The following is a 21,620-nucleotide window of genomic DNA, read 5'->3' as shown; positions in this document are numbered from 1 at the left end:
CAAGCCAAAGCTTTCAGAAACAGTCAAGAGAATAAGGAAGATTACCAAACAGTGGGGTTTTATCATTCCTGTCTCTGGACAGTGCAGCACTTTGTCTGTGATGTCTCTCTGGGCACCCAGAAAGAGTCATGTTCCCTGGGTTGGTTTCAACAAGTCAGCACTTTGTGGCTCCCGGGCTTCCCTGTCCTTTCCTGCCTGTGAGCCTGCATCTCTAAGCAATCATTTGCTGAGGACTGTAAGCCCTTCCGTCCTTCTTTCCTTTGCCTTCTTTCCTCCTTTTAGGCCCCCTGTGCCTGCCAGATGCTCAGAGCCAGGGTTCTTCATTTGACTCAACTATATCTAAGCACCAATTTTCCTGACCTCCTATTGACTAAGATACAATCTGTCACAGCTCAGTTCTCTGCATTCCAGCCATTCTGCACAAAACTTTAAATAGGTTGCAGTCCCTTTGTTACCTGATCGCGTATTTGCCTTCTTTTTGAAGACTTTTATGGTTGCTCCATTTGAAATCTGAAAGCAAAAACAAACATCATGCTGAAACAAAAGTGCCTAGAATTCACTAAAGCCTCAGTTTCCTTTCCTCTGTCCCTCAGTCCATGGCAGTGCAGGACACCCCACAGCATTTTGTTCTCCCCATGGTGTGCACAGTTTTCAGCAGGCAGCCAGGGCTGAGCTTTCAGGCATGAGCAGAAGCTGCACATGGTCAGGCTTACTCGGCCATGTGGGAAGGCACCTCTTCCAATGCACCAGCCTTGAAGACCTTTCCTTCTCTTTGATTTTTCTAGTTCAGCCTATATGTGGACATTTTCATTTTCATGTACTGCTCTGTGCTGTTTCTTGCACCCATCTTTCTATAGATTGCTCAGGTTAAATTCTCTAGCTCCAGTGCAATAGGATCTTACGGGAAGGTGAGGCAGGCAGGTGTACACGAAGATGAACTCTCTTCTGGTCCCCTTTCTTTCAGATCAGTCTGTTTTCCCCATGTCCTACAGAGGGGCAGTTCTGAGGGTTTACCCTGGTGCTCCCAAGAACTATTTTCAAACTGAGCAAAATATTTATACACCATAAAATCAAGATCCATATCTTACCATCTTGGGATTTCTAGGAAAAATCTATCTCCTCCTTCCCTGAATTTATAGTGCTGCCAGGATGTTAAGCATTATCTTTAAAACAAACTGGCAAGCCATGCTTTTATTGTCAAAGAGTAACTAAAAAATGGCTCCCACTGAGAATTACACCACTGCTCTGCTGTAAAATGTTGAGTCTTGCCAAGTGCTAGTGTACTTGCCTCTATAATTACAAAAACAACCGGCCAGTTCTAGGAAGGGATCTCTGCCAAAATTATTTAAGTGTTTTTTAAACCTTGGCAGCCAGCCTGGTGTGAGAAACCAGTTTAAACATTAAGATACTCTATCAAAAGCTGTGTCTTTTGCCAAAAAAATCTGCACTTACATTTGCTCCTGGAAAGTAAATGCAATCTATTTTATAAGTATGATTTTTTTGCAGTGATTCCATCTATCATACAGAGTTTCAGAACTATTTTAGATAGCACAGAGCACTTGAAAACCACACTACAAATAGGAATATGTTCTAAGGCTAGCTTGTGAGGTAATACAGACACCCAGACAGTCCTCCTACTTGGCCCTGAAGATAGATAACAGGAACAGGGCTACCCAGCATCTTACCCCCTCCCAGGTGCTGCTTCCATTCCATCCCCAAGAAGTAGGAGGGCAGCTCAGTGCTGAAATGTGTTGGCATCTGTCCTGAGGGAGATGGGCAGAGCTCAGAGGGAGAACCATGCTTCCCTCTAGGAATCAGAGGCATTGCTGCAGGGCAGCCATGATCAAAGCCCACACTCTAGGTTTTATTTTTGGGACAAATGATACTTTAAGCAGTGAGTAGACTATGTTTTCCCTTCTTTATCATTACTGCAGCAGCCATAATTGCTGTTTCTTTCAGTGTGACTCAATTAAAAAAAATATTTTAAAAACCCCCTTCTTTTTGCACCTTGTTGTCTAAATCACTTTTTGTGGTGGGCTGCTCCCATGGACACCTCAAAACATCTTTGCTTTGTCAGGTGCATTACTGAGGGGCACAAACAGGGAGAGGAGAGATCTCTTCCAACCCACACGACATGGAGTACAGCTACTTTGCAAAACAGAAGACATGGCAGTGCAGCTCTATGCCTTGTTCTCCAGGCCTCCTGTCCTCACTGTAATCCAGTTCTTGCCAGTGAGCTCCTTGGATCACACACATGCAGATCCACTCTATGGGGGGCTCTGCCTGCTCCTGGAATGTGTGATATTGGCATCAGCTGAGCAGCTGGAGATCTGTGACTGGACAGCAGATCTGGAAGTGATTATCTAGCTCTCTCCTTGTGTGGGGAATAGGATGTCAAGATAATTAGCAACTTTCTTGTCGTGGCTTGTGGCTATTCTCATGGAAGTGATGGTACAGACTTCATAAATAAACATATCAATAACCCTCCTAGGAGCCAAAAAGTTGGAGCAAAAGTAGCACACAGGCCAGAGGCACATGGAAGTCCAACAGTATAGAGGATATTTTTCTCTTCACAAACACTACACAAAAATACAAATGTACCCTTCTTGCATATTTTAAAAATCAGTGTAGAAACTAAGTGTTTTTTCAAGATTGATAGGTGACCTTTAAAACACAACCCCCATGCTACAGGGCCTTGATGGTACTTCCCAATTTCAAACATGTGGTTACTTTCTAGCATTTAAGGCTGGTAAACAAAATGAAAAATTCAGGCTAGCCACACAACTCTAGGCACTGTTGAAATGTAAGTTGGAATTTCTCAGGCAATATTACTGCCCTCATACCGTGTATGCAATGCTCCTTTTTTCTTGCTATCTAGACACTTTTACATTCCTTTTTGCATCAATATGCTGACAAGTAAATAAACTAGATATGCTAATCACTAATACTTGCCATTAAGCCACTACCTAAAATGCCACTGAGCTTTTGCCTAAAATGTACATTATTTTGTCAGTGCCAGAAAATGTGAACTAAAATATCTAAGAGACAGGCAGCACAATTTCCATAAGGCAGCTGCTAAGCTATAATTAGTGTAGTTACAGCTCTGCAAAAACAACTGAGCCTCCTACCTAACTTGCATCTGCAAGAAACCATTGCCTGCAGAAACCTCAGACAAAACAAGGGCTGGGACAAAGATACCCAGGGAAGACAGAGACCAATGGAGCAGATTTATTTGCTATGAGGTCTGATTCTCATGAGCCACGGCATGCCATGAGCTTCAGAGGTGCAAAAGGCTGCTGGGTAAAAGCAGGGAGCACCTGCAACAGCTGCCTGTGGTAAAGAGGACAGGTACTGTTCAAACACCTGGTCAGATTCAAATCTACTCTGACCTTTGCTGCATAGGCTCAAACTGCAACACTACAATGTCCTAATTGGTACAAAATCTCTGCAAATGGAGTGGAGAGAGTCACACATCCATCTAGAGACAAGATCCAGGACAGGCACAGGAAAAACCACTGGATGGTGACTCAGGACATCTGGGTCCACTGCTGACCCTCGTGAGGCAAGGAGAACAACAAATGCCTACAGAAAGCTGTAAAGTGACTCCAAATGAGCTTGCTTCACATCTAAGCAGCCTTGTCCTCTGCCCAGGCTACAAAGTCCCGCTAGGAGTCCTTGTTTCTCTTTGGATGGCACTGTATTTGTCATGCAGACTGCAACATGGTCTGTCCTGGCTCAGGTTCCTCAGCACCATACTGCATTGCATGGCACAGACCTATGGCAGCAAAACTTCTAAATAAACAAAAATTTATGATCATGTTAAGAGCCAGACTTTCAAATTCAATGAGGCATGAAGAAAGATCTTTAAAAGCACTCAGCATAACCTCAATTTCCAAAATCTATCTGTAAGCATCACATGTGAACTTCCATATCACCTGAGGCAAATCACCTGCTGCACCATCTTATTCCAACACCTCACTCTCTATTTTGACTGGTGTCACTGAAAACTCCTTAGAGAAATAATGCTCCTTGCTACACTGTCACAATGTGCTACATCCAGAAGGGCTCTGCCACCAGTTGCAGTTTTGTGTGTTGTTGCAATGATGGACAGATTATTGCAGCATTGCAAACAACTGCTTTACAGGTGCAATTGGAAGCAGAGGGGAAGACTTCTGGTACAAGTGCCAACAGCAGATGGAAGCAGAAACAGAGAGAGAAAAAGGGAAGGAGACTGACACAGAAGATATCAAGAAATGTCATCAATCCTCTTTATTCTGACTTGCAATGAGATTTCAGAAATATCAATATTGCCTGTTCAGATAATCAAAATATGAGGTGGGCTGAGGTAAACAGTTGCTCATGGTGCCACAAAAACTCAACAGCAGAGACTCAAAAAGACCTAAGGCAATGTTCATAGATGGAAATCAGATTCAGTTTTAAGTTAAATACTTGACAGAAGTTAACAGTTTACCCAGTACATTTGAACCAAGCAACCCTGCCACAAGGAAACTCTGAAAAGTAACAGAAAACATGACTCATTGGCAAGAACATTGCGTGTCACACAATTCTTTCTTTCTGTTGATGATGCTCACCTATGTCTTCAAGATTTTGATCAAGTGACATTCTGCTGTGCAGATTACATTTGAGAGTTGTGGACAAACTGCTTCTAAACTCATTGCTACTGCTTCTGTGCTTACCTCGTAATGACCGATGGTATTTAGCTTCCTTATCCCATCCTCCATCACCTCTGAGGAAGCATCAATATCTAACAATTCTCTTTGCTGCTCCTCAGTCACAAGTTCTGCAGTATGACAACAACAGAAAACAATTACATCCCAATGGCATTCTCACTGTACAGACATTTGCAAAGAAAAACAACACCTAACTATTTTTGGACCAATGACTCCCAACCGAGCTGTTTCTCTCTATCTTTGTGCTAAATCACATGAAAGTGGTTTTGCACTCCCGTATTTCTGATTCCTTTTCTGGGGTGACAGCCTGGCTGGCTTCCCTTTCAGCAGGTTTTGGTGCTTCACTGTGTTGGTCAAGAGGGAGTTTTTGGAGGTGCTTTCACCTAATCACTATTTGGCTGCACCAGTGCGCCCTGCTGTTAAGGATACGTTGGAACTAGAAGAAAGGTTCCACAAGCCACTTCCAAGAGATCACTCAAATGAGCTGTACAAGACTGACATGGTACTCATGAAGGGTGGCCAGGCATTTGTAAAGGATACAGAAATCAGATAGGAAAGTAAATTATGAACACAGAGTCTGAGAAGGTGAGGTAGGGAGCAAGTCCAGGAGGTGAAAAATGCCAAAAATATAGTGTGTTAGGTTTTGTACTAGGGCACATGGAAAGTGGTATGGTGGTGGCAACTACAGACTTTTATCTGACCCTGGGCTTTTGAAAACCCAGCAAGGAAAAGTGGCTTGCCTCATCTTCTGGAACAGCCTTATTTACATCTGCAGATACTGTAGGTGACTTTGTGAGTCACAGGTGAAAAATTCTATAAACCTAATCTAACTACAAATAAGCTTTATTTGAGGGTGCTTCTGATCAGGGGCAGTATAGGCCTGAAGGAAAGAAGGTAGGGGGAATAGTAGATAGGGACTAAAGTACTTGATAATCATGATACATCATCTTATCTGCTGACAAAATGTAACAACCAGCTGTACTTAGGCAGATAGGCCAGCCACCTTACTTAACCCACAAAAGGAATAGAGAAATTATATATGTATAATAAATAACATGTGTTTATTAACTGCATTGCTGAAGTCCTCGCAGAAGAGAAGCAGATATAGCTCCAGTGTTCTAACTGGTAACATAAATATTCTAGTTTTTGCCTTGAAATTCCTCACAAAAGCTATGTTCTGTATTAACTTTAAAAAGAAACAAAGCCAAAACTAGGAATTCCTAACAAGAAAACTCCACAAGAGATCAGTAAACTCCATGAAAATACAGCATAGTGACATTCTCTTACCAAGACCAATTTCATCCAGCTGAAGACCATAGAGAAAGCCATTCTTATTGAAGAAAGCCTGAAGGCTCTTCTCCTTGGCTTGGCCTATGGTGTCACAGTCCAGAACATTAACTTGGATAGTTTGACAGGCATCTCCACTCTCATTTTCTGGGATTTTTTCAAAGATAATGTTCACTGTCTGGGGAAAGAAACACATGTAAGTCTGACTTACAGGGAACACTTGGCATAGGAAACCTACAAACTCCTGACAGATTTTCAGCACCTGAGAGATTTTCAGCGTATTTATTATTAAAGCTATTTCAAGTAAAGATTATTTGAAGGAATTACACAAAGAAGCATTTAGAATTCTTCCTACTCAAAAAATTGAAGAGATATATATATATATAGAGCTATATATTTCCAAAAGGGTATTTTGTCTTCTGCTTTTGTGCAAATGTATTTCAGCAAATTACCAAAAAGCAACAAGAGACAAGGAAGAATTACAATGCATGTTGGAGAAAAAGCAGGTCTTTTATGTAAAATGAATGCCTTAACAGCAAAACTGTAAGTGACAAGAGATCTGATAAGGCTGCTGAGTAAGTAGTCATGGTAAGCATTATTGATTCTGAGTGGATAGAAAGCAGTGCTTAAATGCATATTTACACCAGCAGATTATGCTGAGTGCCTTATATCACACAAAAAGTACACCTCCCCTGGAGGTGTCAGCATCTGTCTGCGTACAGCTGTCTCTGGAGGCAGCACAGACAGGGTTCCTACAGAAGCAGTGAAAAGAGAGAGCATGTTGCAGCAGACAATCCAAAGTGGTGCAGATCTGCACAGAGAAGTGCACTGTTCTGCTAGTTATTACTCAGGTCAAACACCCATGTCTGGTTACAGCACCCCTGCCCTTTGGCTCACAGCTACTCTTGGCTGGCACTCAACTCCTCTGCTGGGCTGCACACGAGCTCAGTTTGGGCAGGAGGGAGGTACCAATGACACTGAGCAACCATCTCCAGGGAATGTTTTTTTGGCCAGGTCATATATCTGATCAGGTCAGTCAGAGTAACTGCTAGAAGGGAGGGAATAAGGGATGAGAACAGAACTGCCAGAGCCAAGCAGTAACAGCAAAAATTTCCAGAGCCACAGCCTGCTCTGTGTGGTGAAATCACTGTGCAGCTACATGGATAGAGATGTTCTGCTGGAGATGTCTTGGAACAGAATTAAAAGCAGTGTTTGAGGTGCCAGCACTTGACTGCGAGTGCTGTAGGAAAATAAACTTACTCAGACCATTCTGGCCGTTGAACGATTCTGGTATAATATTTATCTTTCTGACTGAAATGAGAGGACTGCAGGTGTGACTCTTGAAGGAGTGATCATTAAAACAGGAAGCCAGTAAACTGATTTTTTTCTCTACTGTCATGTGAAGAAAAGAAATTCTGTCCAGGCTGTTGCAGGGACAAATTTTCTCTCTTCTTAGAAAAATGGGTAGTTATTAATAGTTGTAGAATGGTATTTTCTGTTTATTACCCAGCAAGAGCGGCAATTACAACATGCGGCTGGTGAAAAAAAGTAGTCCAATGCAACATAAATTAACTTTACTGTTTCTACAGAAGCAAAGGGAGTATTAAAAACAAAGTTGAAAAACTATGAAGATCAGGATTTAAGAAAGACTAGGATGTAACTGAAGAGACAGAGAATAACTTAATCAGGACACCAAGATGTTTAATTGTGAGGAAAATGAGTCCATGGAAAGGACAGACGGAATGGAAGACAAGGATATGTTGGAATTGCAGAAGGAGGAGCAGACTGGACACTATGCCTCAGGTTGGGATTTCATGCAGAAAATTAGTAAAAAATATATTGGCACAGCAATGAGGGAGTCATGCTTGGTTAGGCCCACAGACCAACTGAACAGACAGCAGTCATGTCCTTGACTTTGACTGCCCTGAGGTCATGCTCTTGTAGGATTAAAATGTGGACAGAGACTAACTGTATTTTGTCCTTGGAAAACTCATTTTAAGCAGCCTTTGCCCCTTTTAGTCTCCAAACTGATCTTTCTGAAGTAGCTCCTCGCACTTTAACTGATGTTGATTTGGCTCTATATCCTTGGAAACATTCCTTCCTTTAGATGATCCTTTCTTTCTAACATTATTCCTACACTGCAATATTCATGCTCCTGCTTCTGCTTCATTTTCTGCTCCTTTCAGACTATCAAGAGGAACTGTTTATTTCTCTTCTGCCTTTCCTTTTCAGCACATACTCTCAAAAGGCTTGCCCAGGAATGTGCATCCTCTTCAGCCATTAGCACATGACAGTCCTCCCATCCCTGCCCCACTCACTGTAGGATGACAGGACTGTGAGAGGAGAGTAACCATCCTTTATGTAGGTGGAATTCAAGCCATGTATGGACTCCTTAAGTGAAAGTACCCACAATGTGAGGGTAATAGGAACACTTTATAACCCAAAGAAGTGGTCAGGTGGGGAAGGAATATTTAAACGGGTAGAAGTCTCTAAACCATCAGTCAGATGATTTTGCTGATATGATTTCCTGAAGAAGTTAATCCTAAGTGATGAAGCAATTGATTGTGAGCTAGGTAAGCCAATTATTATTAAGTTGTCCCTCTGCAGCTGAAGTTTTCATAAATCAGATTCAACCTGTCTGACAGCACAATCCCTGGCTTTAGAAACCATTAATCAGAAGCTGACAGTCACAATCACTGCATTTAGACACAAAGTGTAGCACTAGAAAAAGAAACAGAAACTATTGTAAAATTATGAAAGCCCTTTTATGATCAGCTCTGGAGGTAAGAAAATATATAAGAGAAAACACAGGAAGATACATGAAAGTCACAAGAAAATACATCAAGCCTTTTTCTAAGGTCTCTCACTTTGCAAAGGAAACAAAAGTACAATTAACTCAGGGAAAGATTCAGGAGAAAATTACAGGACCTGGTTCAAGGTAGTAATACCTAGAGATGAGACTTCATGCACTAGAAATTAATGATAGCAAGACAAAGTCACAGCACTCTTCAGAAAAGCTTTAACACGGGTTGCCAGAATTATTAAAGGCTGCTTAAGGAGAAGGTGACACCTACAACTGCCTGTATAGGAACTAGCTTGGAACCTAACTACAAGACAGGAACAAATTTAAAAAGCATATTTTCACCCATGCAGTAACAGAAATAACAACAATTGAAAAGAGTGTTTGCAGATGGCTTTTCAGATTTGCAGTTTTCTTGAAAATTAATTTCACACAATGAATTATTTAGTAAAGCTACTAATAACCACAGCAGATAATAAATGAGATGCGGTTTAATAAAGAAATGTGATAATATCGTATTTTCTTAGAACTAAAGAACAATAATCTGGGATATTCAAAGACTATGTTATCTACTCAGCTATGCATCTGAACAAATTATATTTCCATTCATCAGACGGACAGAAAAAAACAAAGAAACCATTTTGACTGGTAAAAGTTAGACAATTTATGAGAGTCAACACCATGATGGACCACATAAGAAAACTGCCTTAAAACTACTCCTGTCTCCCAGACTATGAAATACAATAAACAGGAAAAATCAGATTGATTGCATGATCCTTCTGCAGCAGCCAGAACAGTTACCTATGAAGAGCTTATAGAACAGTAAGCCAATTGGCACAGAAAATGCTGCAGGAGTTAAATTTAGGCTAGATGGGCACTACACAAAGGAAGGGCTGTGCTATTGCTGCTGCACTATGTGGCACTCAATCTGTCTCTAATCCAGAGGACTCTCCTGTAGCCAACATCTGCACTGCTCACTTCCTAGTGAGGGTTGCTCTGTTCTTTTCTGCTGACAAAAAATCTCCATATGTCACATGCTTTTAATAGCTTCCTTATCTCTCACAAAGTGTGACTAATAATACCACAACCATGATGTCTTATTGGGAAATTGGCTTCCTTGTCTCTGCTTTACTCCCTTACAGCCCTCCCACTTCTTTTAACATCCTTCTTTTAACTCATAAAGACTCATAAAGCAGTTGAACACTTTAAACAACCTTCCACTATGTGGCTTTGCTTCACTTTTAATAAAAGACAGCTGCTGAACAGGTGAACTAGATAGTGTCTTCCCATCTAAAAATGCAAACACATATCAGCAAAGAATTCAACAGTCCAAATGCCTGTTTTAAAATAAGCAGAGATTATTCAAAGGAAGGCCGGAGCACCAAGTCTACCACAAGAAGCTGTCTCCACTGGCTTCCCAGAGGAGAGATACCACTGAGAACTTCTTCCATTTCAGGCTGGCATTTTCTATTCAAAATTAAACTCTTCAGTAAAATGCTAACACTCAGCTGTGGAGTGCACTTCTTCATCAGTCATTGAGCAAATTATCTGCCGAAGGGTGCAGCTGCTTGTCTGCCTGTGAGAAAGCAGGCTTGCTTCCTCAGCCTGCAAAAAGGCTCCATGACACATCCAAGTCTCTTTCAAGGCAGCTTTATTTCTGTATTTCTTTATTTCTCAGTACTCAAATATAAGCACAGCATGAAAGAGTGCAGCTTTTCAGTCCATACTTGACCAAGGCTTTTAGAAGCATCTTTCCTTCAATTCCTCCTCTTGAGTATGTACTTCAGCAGCCCATCTCTGTTCAACATCTCATCCTTTCTGGCAGAGAGGGTTAACAGTAGGGTGTTGGGTGGCCTTTTTAAATTTACATGGGGCCCTGCCAAGGAACAGCTCTCATACAATTCAAATACAACATGTCTCTTGGCTCTCTTTTTTTTCTGGTTACAAATGACCTTAATTTTAAAAGTCCTCTCCTGACCTGTGGAGCTCACCCTGATTTCTAGGAGGCTGTCTGTATTCTGCTTTTACTGGTTTGGAACCAAACTCCCAATCCTGAAAGCAGAGATTCTCATGCAGAGCACCTACACCCCTGTTTGTGCCCTGTTACTGATTTGAGAATTGAATTCCCTGCCAGATATATCACTGCATCTTCAAGTGCCTATACAGCTTAAAAAATCTGGACACCAAGTATCTGCAGATTTGCTTCAACATCTTTATATCACCCTCTTTTTGGCTGCATTTTTATGCTTTGCTCTGGACAGTAGATTTTAATGTACTGCTATTGCAGGGCTGGGGAAAGGGGCAAAACAAAATACCAACAAAATACTGCAGCATTCAGAATGTAACTGCAGTGAGGAACTGCGCAAATGCACTTGAAAACTCAGATCAAAATTTATTCCATTTAGAAAACAAAACCTGCAATCCTTTAGGCAGAAATGTTCTTCCACAGTAAGAACACTTAGTTCCCTGTCTGTAAGCTCACAGATCCTGCATGTCAATGCAGTGCATGTGAAGTGGTGTTAGTGAGAGAAGAAAACTGACTTCTTTCTCTTTAGCCTCATGTTAAGTGCTATCCTTGGAGAGAAAATGTGCACAGCTGGCTTGCTTCCCCAGCCCAGAAAGCCTCACCACTCCACCTAAGTCTCTCTCACAGCACAGTTTTAGTTTCCAGAGTAAATCTCAGATAAAATACCAAACAGAACAGTTTCCCTGTCCAGCCAGAACTACAGTCCTTGAACTTCATCTCTGCAATTTTACTGCAGGATTTCTCTCTCCTTTTGTGATTGTTTTAAAGGGAACATTCAGCACTTCTCAGCTAAGTCCAAGGAATGCTGCACCTTAGTGGGGAAAGCTGACCTGTACTAACCCTATGGCAGTATTGTTATCTCCTATTCAAAAGCAGGAATACAAAGTACAAAGGAGGCAAACAAGGCTCGAGAAAGGCTGTGGGCTCTCACTTCCTCATCCATCTGCAGTGTTCCCCAGTGATAGCAAGTCCTTCTGACCATTTACCTTTTCTCCTCTTCACTGCAGTCTAACCACAAGACCCTATCAGGGCCTGCATACATAGAAGTACCTCTAGAAAAAGTATTTAAGGTTGTTCAGAAGTTTCAGAGTCAGTTAACCCCAAGGGCTCTTAATTTGAATGTGTGCTATAAATAAGAAAAGTCAATTAATTCCACAGGACCAGATGTTCCTGTGCAGTCTACTAGTAACAGGCATATTGAGCTTGCTTGAAAATTGTTGCTCTGCATCACGACTGCATTTTGTATGCTATGGATACATACAGCAATATACTTACATTTACTCTGGATCTCAAATACATGCCAGAATGCAGCACACAAACAAGGAAACCAAAGATCTTGGATTATGCATTTGATTTTTAGTCACAAACTTGCCTTCCAAATGCATACTCTGGTAACTTAGCTTGAAGTACCTTCAAATGCAGCCTCTAACAACAGCTTTGTAAGAAGAAGATTTGACTATTACTTTAACAGTTTGAAGCTTCTGGCAGAAAATGACAATTCAGAAGTGATTCACAGAAATGTTGCCCTTTCAGTGAGTTTCCTATGTGGCCCAGCGAGATAAAGCCAACAGACTGCTGACCAGCCAAATTTTCCAAGGTCATGTAGTCTACTCCAGTATAGGGGCACCTTAGCACCTCCAGCTTCTTGCTTCAAAACAGAAGATGGGCAGACCTGGAAACTTCAGCCCTATCAGGAACTCAGCACATGTGCTCTGAAGAAGGCTGAATTCTCCTCCAAAGTCACCAGCACTTGCACTGTCCCTGTCACAGCCATTGCTGCCTAGCAGTTTGTGCTCCTAATTATGTCAGGTAACTCTGACTAGAAGCCAGGAGTTAAGAAGCAAGGAAGCTACAAAAATGACTGGAAATTTAAGTTTTAAAGTTCTCAGACATAAAATCACTTGGAAATTCTGGAGCAAAAGAGTGCTCTGGTTATTTGAAAACGTTTTTCAGACCTCCTACTCTAAAAGTCACAATTTTACATGCTCCAAAGTGCAATAACCCTGCTATACCTTCTCATCTCAGTGTCAGAATGACAATCAGTAAGGGAACTCCAGCTTTCAAAGACATTTGGGTGTAACTGTAAAACAGGAAGCACTTCTTAGTTGCTTTGAAGAAGGCAAAAAATCTATGGTTAAGTCCAGAAGCTTAGCTAGACTTCCCAGATACCTTGCTTTTAACCAGGCAACTAAGTAAAATCCACCATGCTGTAACCTTGCTAATTTGAAGATATTTGGTGCTAATAGTATGAAAACTTACAGCAAATTATTGCCTGAAGATTAGCCACAAGTAAACGCACTAGAAAAATAAAACCTCTGCATTCCATTCTTCCATTCATTGGTAAAGTGTAGTTTACTTTAAATTGTAAGCATGTTTGTATTTTTGTAGTATACTTTAAAATAAGAAGGAATCTTAATACCCTGAGACTTCATTAAACCTACTCTTTGGTGATTAATGCATGCTGTGAAGTGAGGAGTGAGTGCTATTTGTGAAATGTATATCATTGAAACACCAGTTACTTAAACTCTTGGCATGTTTTGAAACTTTGTCAGCAATAATAATTTTAGTATCTGGGTACTCATCAACTACCTTAGTGTCTTAAGAGCCTTATTTTAGCTTCTTAGAAACAGAGAAAACATAGCTGTCTGTGCTTGGAAGGAACACAAGCTGGCAAACATACCACTGTTTCGAATTTAGACACTTGCCACAGCAGCCAGTCTTCGTTAAGAGTGTACAGGGCTTTGCAAGTTATTGCATCAACAGGTCCTTTGTTAATCCTCTGATTGAGGGTTGTCACCAGCAAATAGAAAGGTTCACCAATGGTCTCCTAGGACAGGAAACAAATGCAAGGAATGTTTATTTTTGTAATCATTAAATAAGCACGAATAGCTAGAAAAAAAAATCAAGTGTAACAAACGGTGTTATTTCCTTTCAAGCAACTTATTATCTTGCAATTAGAAAAGAAAATCCCTCTGAGCAGATTTGTCTAGTTATTTGTTTAACCTCCATCTTTTGCTTTTCAGTGTGAAAATCTCATGCAAATAGCAAGGGACATCTGGAGTGAATGGCAAGATAGCTCACAGCCCCTTGCTGTGCACAAGCACACTACAGACAAGCTGCTCCTACTCCACCTGGCAGACACTTCCTAGTTCCACCCAAGAGTGGGTGGGGGGTGAGACATGCACATGTTCACATGCATACTTCAGCTATTTCTTCCATTTTCAGTCCTGTGAGAAAACAAGCTAGCAAATAGTTTCCTTTTGATTTGGTGTCTCCCCTTTTTGTCTCTGAAAAATGTCTTGGGAGCAAGCTGGTGGGACTTACCCTGGTGTATCAGTAAAAGAGGAAATGAAACTGGGGCTTTCCTCCCCTGCCTAAACCCCAGGGCTCAGGAAAGCACCCGAGAAAGGAAGGATGTATCTCTATTTCCACGTGACACCATCCCTGCAGCCTGGCTAAGGCATCTCACTAGCACAGCTCTGTGAAAATGCCTGGTGTATCGAGAACATATCTCTGACAGTTCCTTGGCACTCTCCTCAGCTCCAGGAAACTGGTGTGAGCTGATGAGCCTCAAACAATTCTGCTGCTGTATTAATGCAAGCACTGATGAGAGTGATACCATCGCGTTGATAAGAGAGACAGGAAGAGTAACCAAACACTGAAACCAATAACAAAGCACTATCAAGTAACAAAATAAACATAAAAATGAAACTAAATGCTTATTTTCTTTCCATTTGAAGTAATTTAGTTCTTCAAATCTGCGATACTGTTTGGAGGTTGAAAAGTTTTGAAAGAAGTTTAGTTTTCCAAATGATGGTACTCCTCCTTAAATCTCCATTTCGTGGTAGCTTTCCAACAACTTGCACAGGGGGGTACAGCTGCATTTTAACAAGTGCATCAGTCTTATAGTATGATCACAATACATCTCACTGGGCTGAAATGTCTCATGTGAGAAAAACGTATGTTAGAACTACAGAATTACCCAAATCTTCATCAAATACATGACACAAGCATTGCTTGGGAATGTGCTATTTTCCTGCATTCCATTGATGACAGTCAGCTAAGTCACCTAAACTAGAAGAGCCCACATTCCTATTGTTAAATGCTACATTGAACGATTTAAACTGATCCCTCTAACAGTTCCTATGGAAAAAATCAATTAAAGAAATTCTCTGTGTATCTTATGTAGAGAAAACATGCACACCTACCCGGAGAAAACCAGAAAGGCAGACAGACATCCAGTTTGTAAGCAGTTTTTCTACCACAGATTCAGTTCGTCTGAGCAGCAGCTTAGGCTGTACATTGCTTGACTGCTCCATCAAGTCCCTTGTCAACACTTCCAAAATATGGGTCAGATAAACTAGCTTAGTTTGTAATGCAATAGTCAAGAAGGATGCAAACAAGCATCTGTGGGGAAAAAAAAAGAAAAAAAAAGAATGCTATAATTTTGGAATTTCTCTTCCCCATCAATCCTTAATAAATGAAACACACTTTAGCTCAGTTCATATCCTAAGTTCTCCCTCCTCAGGCACATAAACTGTCCACTGTTCTCTACAAGAATATAAAAAATGCAAGTCCATCTGCTCTTGTGATTATTTTTTAAACACAGAACTTGTGTCTCTATATTTAATTTTGCAGAACAACACCTGCTTCAGTGACAGAACATTTCTAAACTGTAGAACTGTTGATCTAACTGCAGGAAGTGTTTACTGTTTTGAACTGAGCTTTCCTGCTCCTTTGCCTCTTTGTTTATATGTACAAACATTCCAAGTTCTCTTTAATTGCTTGTTTTAATGGCAATGTTTTTTCTTCCTCAGTGTGTGCAGATGGAGAAGGAAAAATGCTCCAGAGTACTGCAAGCTTGTTTTGCAAAAAGTAGAAAATAGATTTGTGTGCTACAATCTATGTTGTATTTTCCTGCTAATTTTTTTTCTTGAATATGATAAGCATAATCATACTATACCTGTCTTTCACAGAGAAATTTTTCTGCTTTTCAAGGGTGTGAATGAGAGTAACAAGAAAGTTCTTGTTACAAATTAAAGCATGCAACATGTTGAAGCTTTCATCCTTGCTCGTTTGGTCTCTGCTCTGGAATAGTTAAACAAAAATAAGCAAACTGTAGTTTGGCTATGATGGATTCTTAATGCTCAGAAAAAATGGAAAGAAACATATGGGATAATATCCTGGCCTCATTCAAATCAGTGGGGATTTTGCATTTATTTAAGGGGTCTCCAGATTTTACAATAAATGCATTTGTGTTTGTGTACAACACAGAATATATGCATGCAGAGCATACATTTTCTGCCCTGTACGCAAAGCAATGCCAACAATTAAGTTTGCCCATCATTTCCCATGACAAGATTGTTTTATTTAAGTCATAATACACATTGGATAACAGCATCTCACACTTCAAACTCTTTTTATATATAAATCCATGTAACCCTCCTCATGGAGGAAATGGATCATTGAAAATGCAAGCTGATGTGTTCTAGAACAACACTGAGAGAAAGGATACAATCACCCTTGAAAGAAAAATTAAGGCACATCACACTACATCAGCTTACCTGTGGCATTTCTTCACTGAAGATGGATGCAAAGCCTCCTGACTAAAATATAAGGGGATATTTATCATTCATAAGTATACCAAAAGATTTTAACACACGTATGTTGAACATGCCAAGCATGTTCCTGATACTACTTGAAATAAAGCAAAGGAAATGCCAGCTTCTAAAGCAGGTACAATATAAAAACTCTACACAGTAACTTCTGCAAAGGTGCTGCCAAAGCTCATCAGAAAGTGAACTCTCAAAAATGACCTGGTATTGACTTCAATGCTCCTGTGTGTGTTATTTGATGCCGCTGAGCCGCACCAGCACGGCAGTGAACCAATGCTCCTCAGGAAGAGCTGTGTATCACCATCATCTATGAATGTGCTGGTGTGCAAGGGGTGCTGCAGGCTGCATCCTTCCTGGATGGCAGTGATGGCCTTTGCTATACAGGGCTGCTGGTAACCAAGTGACACTTGAGCTCATCTGCTTCCATTCATTTCAAGGCACTTTATGAATATTCACTAATGAACTCTCCAGGAGGTCCATGCTGTCAGACTCCACAGAGGCACAGGTGCCACCACACATCAAGTCCTAGCAAAAGCTCTCACACAAAAGGAAGCCCCCAGTTCTCAAACACCTTGAAAATGCCTCTTGAGCAACAAATTTACACTATTTACTGTCACCTGCTTTATCTGTGATGGTGACAGCCCCTAGTTTCTTTACAGAATCACAGAATGGTTTGGATTATAAGGGACCTTAATGATCATCTAGTTCCAACCCCACTACCATGGATAGGGGTATCTTTCACTGGACCAGGTTGTTTAAATCTCCATCCAACCTGGCACTGAACATTTCCAGGGATGGAGCACCTATGACTGCTCTGGACAACCTGTTCCAGTGTCTCATCACCCTCATCATAAAGCTTTCTTCCTTATGTCCAATTTAAATCTATCCTCTTTCAGTTTAAAACCATTAACCCTTGTCCTGTCACTACAGGCCCTGGTAAAAAGTCTGTCTCCATCTTTCTTAGAAGCCCGATTTTAACTGAAAGGCTGGCATCTCAGATCTAATTTTTCATCTACATACTTGATTTTTCATCCCTCCCTTTCCTCATTCCTCCTGTTCTCTTCTACCCTAACAAACCCTTCTTCCTCTTCCTTCACTGGCTGTTCCCATTTTTCCAGAACTTCTTCAGCAACCTTAACACCAACTACCAATAAAAGACACACACTCAGAGTGAAAGAACCAGAACTGCGTTAAAGGTTAAAAATGTTTGTAAACAGGGAACAAGCATGGTAGCATTAAACCAAACAATGTGTGAAATTGAAGGAAAACAGAAATAATAAGACAAATTTAACAAGCAAAGCAAAAACGAGGCTGGACATCATGAACATTTTAAGGATAGATATATTATTCATTTAACACTTACAAGCATTAAAAGCTATTAAGCCAGATTAAATATGGAAAATTGAAGCAGTAGGAAGCAAGACTCTCAAAACAAAGATGGGGTCCATCAGACTTAATTTTAGGTATCTGACTCCCCCTTTAAGCAACTTGTCCCATCCTAAGGGAGATGCCTCGGACAACTGGAATGAATCACTTTCCTGAGCTGCCCATCTCTGCACTGACTACAGAAGATGCTCAGTGAACAGCTTCAATTTCCATGTTTAAACATCTTAGATTAGATGAGACAAAGCCCATCAATCACACTGGAGGGCATGAAGAGTACAAATATGGACATCATGCAAACACAGGAGGTTAGTGAAGGAAGTGGTGGTTTGTCACATTGACCCTCCTGTCAACCCTTCTGACACTCAGTTGTAATCTCCACCACACTAGCTTTTCTGTTCATCTATAATATTTGTTTAGTGGAGCACTGCTTTTCTGCCACATTCATACAGCACAAGGCATCTTTGGACACTCCTGCAATGTAAACAATAAGTACTTAGCAGAAGAAATTGGCACACAACACATTAAATAACTTGCCTGACACCATATGTTTGTAGAGAGCTAACACTAACAAGTGTATCTTTGTGGGATAAGTATTTCAAACTGAGACAAAATCCAACTGAAATTTCCAGGATGTGCAGTGGCATGAGACTTACCAAGGTAAAAGAGGAGCCCTCCCCATTTTACTTTACAGAATGCAGCAGTGGCAGACTTGATGCCTTTTTTTCTTAACTTTTTATTTGCAAAAACCACAGCATTTCCACTGAGTCAGCTTCTACAGATTATTACTGTTTTGACAAGGAAAAGTATAGGAAAAGGTATATTCTTAAGAATAAAAATGCTATTTTAATGTTAATATGCCTGGCAACAAAACAAACAGAAAAGAAAGAGATGCAGGAAGTAAAGCTTCCTTTTCACTGTCTTCAAACCACCTGGTGGGCCCCTAAAAATTAGGCTGGGGGCATTACAGTGGTACCAGCAGAGATATTCTCAGCGTCCTTCGGTGTGAGAACTGGACTCAAAGTACACAAGGATTTTGCATATGTAATTGCTAAATATTATTCTGCCTTAGTATCTGCTATTTGGTGTTTATCAAAAACCAAAGGCCCTGATTCTGCATTATCATTTGTATTTAACTTTGTAACAGTGAGCTTTCACTAGGATCACAAACAGGGATAAAGTGAAGCTGTGTGCAGACAAGAGTGCAAGACTTGGTCACAGCAGTGATGAGTAACACATGAAGCCTAGTAGATAATTCACATACATACCAGTTATGCCCTACACTAACCAAGTTTCTACTTACTAGTGTCAGTCATACAGGAAAATATCCCCAGTTGAGAGCATAGCTTCTGCCAATTGGATAAATGCTCATAAGCACAGGTTAACATCATGATATAACATTGAAAGCTGTGGCAAAGGCACTTATCAGCATCCTAACATGCCATACATGCAAAAACAATTAGTAAGAGAAGTAAAACATTCAAGAGAAGGCCTCTTTGGTCCCCTGACACAGTGGCACAAACTGCTTCAACAATCACTGAAAATATCTGCCTCTAAACTGGACAATGCTCAAGTACTTATGTCATTTCTACGCATTTGAGTTGCACCCCTTTGCATCAACATCTTACCATTTCTGTCAGCACCTTGGTGTAGAAAGTCAGCACCATCTTAGAGTGATTTCTTCATCCCACAAGTCTAATTAGGAAGTGTCATGATGTTAGCTAGCATGTTAGCCAGCCTGACTGTTACTCTAATTAGGTATAGCATTGGAAGTGAAAGCATGGGAACAAAAAAAGCAATGGATAAATCATAGCTTCATTAGGATGACCTGAAAGGCAAGCAGCTCAGTGAGGCTGAACAAAAAGAAATGGATACACACACACAACCCTTGAAAATTCAAGAATGTTGCTTTATCTACAGCATAAAGGCTTGGCTAACTATAGAGATACACAGCTTTAAGTTTTCTTTGGTAAGTCTTGATTTAAGAAAAGTTTCTTGTGAGAACAATGTGCAATTACTGTGTAGTATTGTCTTTAGTTATTTGATCCTGACCTTCCTAGCTTTATTAAATATTAGGCAGGGCTGGCAGCTGGAAGACTTTTAAAATATTTACCTCTGGAAAGAAGGTTCTAAGAGCAAAGTGTTTGTAGTCAAGGAAGGGAACAGTTCCAAAACTATCCACCACATCTAATTCATCCATCTGCAGTTCAGCAAATCCTGAAAAAGCACCCCCCATTCCCACCCAGAGAGTTAGTTTAGTTGACACAAATCAGCTTCACAATTATAACTTGGCCCCAGCTGATATTCCTTTAAAAACAGTTTTCAGGGAAGAGGGTCTGTTTTTATAGCTGAAGCTCTCATGAGCTGGAAAGTAGCAATCTACTTTTTTGTTGATGGAAATACTACATGCAATTCTATTAGCTCAGTGCTATCTGCTACTGCAGTGCATACAATATTAAACAGGAACTCTGATCAAACACAAAAAAATTCTAACAGCTACAAAATGAAAATGTTTATATAATGTGAGCTTCTTGACAGTTTCAGTTCATAAAATGTGCTGTAGACCTACCCTCACGTATTTCCTTGCGAATCTCATATTCCAGCAGTTCAAGTTGCTGACTCTGTTTACGAGTTAACTCTTTGGATTTGTATCTAGTAACTATGAATGCCGCTAAAAAGGAAGAAAAAGAGATTCTGAGTACAGAAATCACAGAGCAGAAAACTCCTATACATGACATATTTTATTATTAAGAAACAGAAAGATTAATGTACATTTGCACAATGCAGGAGAATTAGTGTTTTGCTGTTGTCAGTGTGCTAGTACCCATGAGCCCTAGTTATCTGGATCTATACCCTGATGTTTAATAAAAATTATTCCTTTTAACAAGGTCTTAGAGTTGTCAATCCAACTTTATTTGGAAGTGCAGCACACCCTGCTATATACAGCCTGAAGTGAGACACAGACTCTAACAACCACTTCTACTAATACCAACCTACATAAGGTAGTACTGATTAAATGGGAGAAACAGTTGTTTTGAACAGAAAATCCACTCACAAGTTGTTAACTTCTCTAAAGCTTATTTTGAGAGAATAAAGGCAGGAGATATGGTTCCTTTTTAAAATGAACTTAAAATAAAATAAATCAACCACATGAACAAACCCCTACACTTATTAAAATAAATGGAAATTTATCAAATATATAACCAGGTAAAAACACCCAGAAAAAAAGGTAGCACCAAAAAGAGAAGGGGACAACTGTTTACCTCCCTCGGTTTAGTAATGACCCACAAATTCATGAATGATCCAAATGAGAATGAGCAGAAACACCACAAACAGTGCCTGAGGATAAGCAGTTTGTTAGGGAACATCTGCCCCAGGGACAGGAGGGTAGCTGAGCTCTGACAGCTGGAAGGGACCAAGTTGTGACACAAGGATGTCAGTCCTTGCTTCATGAAGTGATAGTGAGTAATCCCAGCAGAACAGACAGAAATACTGTCTTGTAAGGGGATTTTAATGTGCTGCAGTCTGACAAGATGGACTTCATCACCAGAACAGAGTTAACTTTGTCCACTCTTATTGAGAACAGGGTAAAATCACCAGGCTGCTTGTGACAGTTCCAGACATGTGAGTATGTACAGTGTTTGTGTCATGAAACCCTTCAGCAAATGAAAAGGTGAAAATACATTATTGTACTCACCTATAATGACACCCACCACAATAGGTAGCAAAATAAGAACATATAAATATATGTGCGATGATGTTGGTTTGACTTCATGCTCAAAATTTCCTAATTTGACCTGAAGAAAAGTAATGGCTGT

The 21,620-nt window shown here is 40.4% G+C and overlaps 1 protein-coding gene across 1 annotated transcript in view; it reads right to left on the bottom strand.

Moving 5' to 3' along the window:
• PLXNC1 (plexin C1) overlaps positions 1–21,620 on the bottom strand; it is a 70,206-nt gene that overhangs the window by 10,504 nt on the left and 38,082 nt on the right. The window contains exons 15-24 of the mRNA XM_085046634.1: positions 21,500–21,599; positions 20,372–20,473; positions 19,916–20,019; positions 16,369–16,410; positions 15,768–15,892; positions 15,013–15,211; positions 13,485–13,631; positions 5,979–6,156; positions 4,698–4,801; positions 456–510 (exon numbers count right to left, since the gene is read on the bottom strand). Of these exons, the coding sequence (XP_084902760.1) occupies positions 456–510; positions 4,698–4,801; positions 5,979–6,156; positions 13,485–13,631; positions 15,013–15,211; positions 15,768–15,892; positions 16,369–16,410; positions 19,916–20,019; positions 20,372–20,473; positions 21,500–21,599 (1,156 nt within the window). The remainder of the gene's footprint in view (positions 1–455; positions 511–4,697; positions 4,802–5,978; positions 6,157–13,484; positions 13,632–15,012; positions 15,212–15,767; positions 15,893–16,368; positions 16,411–19,915; positions 20,020–20,371; positions 20,474–21,499; positions 21,600–21,620) is intronic.

The sequence above is a fragment of the Lichenostomus cassidix genome, chromosome 1Aa (genome assembly GCF_008360975.1).
Source record: "Lichenostomus cassidix isolate B80296 chromosome 1Aa, HeHo_3.0, whole genome shotgun sequence".
Classification (NCBI taxonomy): domain Eukaryota; kingdom Metazoa; phylum Chordata; class Aves; order Passeriformes; family Meliphagidae; genus Lichenostomus; species Lichenostomus cassidix.
Note: the sequence above shows the minus strand (reverse complement) of the source record. Positions and strands in the feature narration are given on the sequence as shown.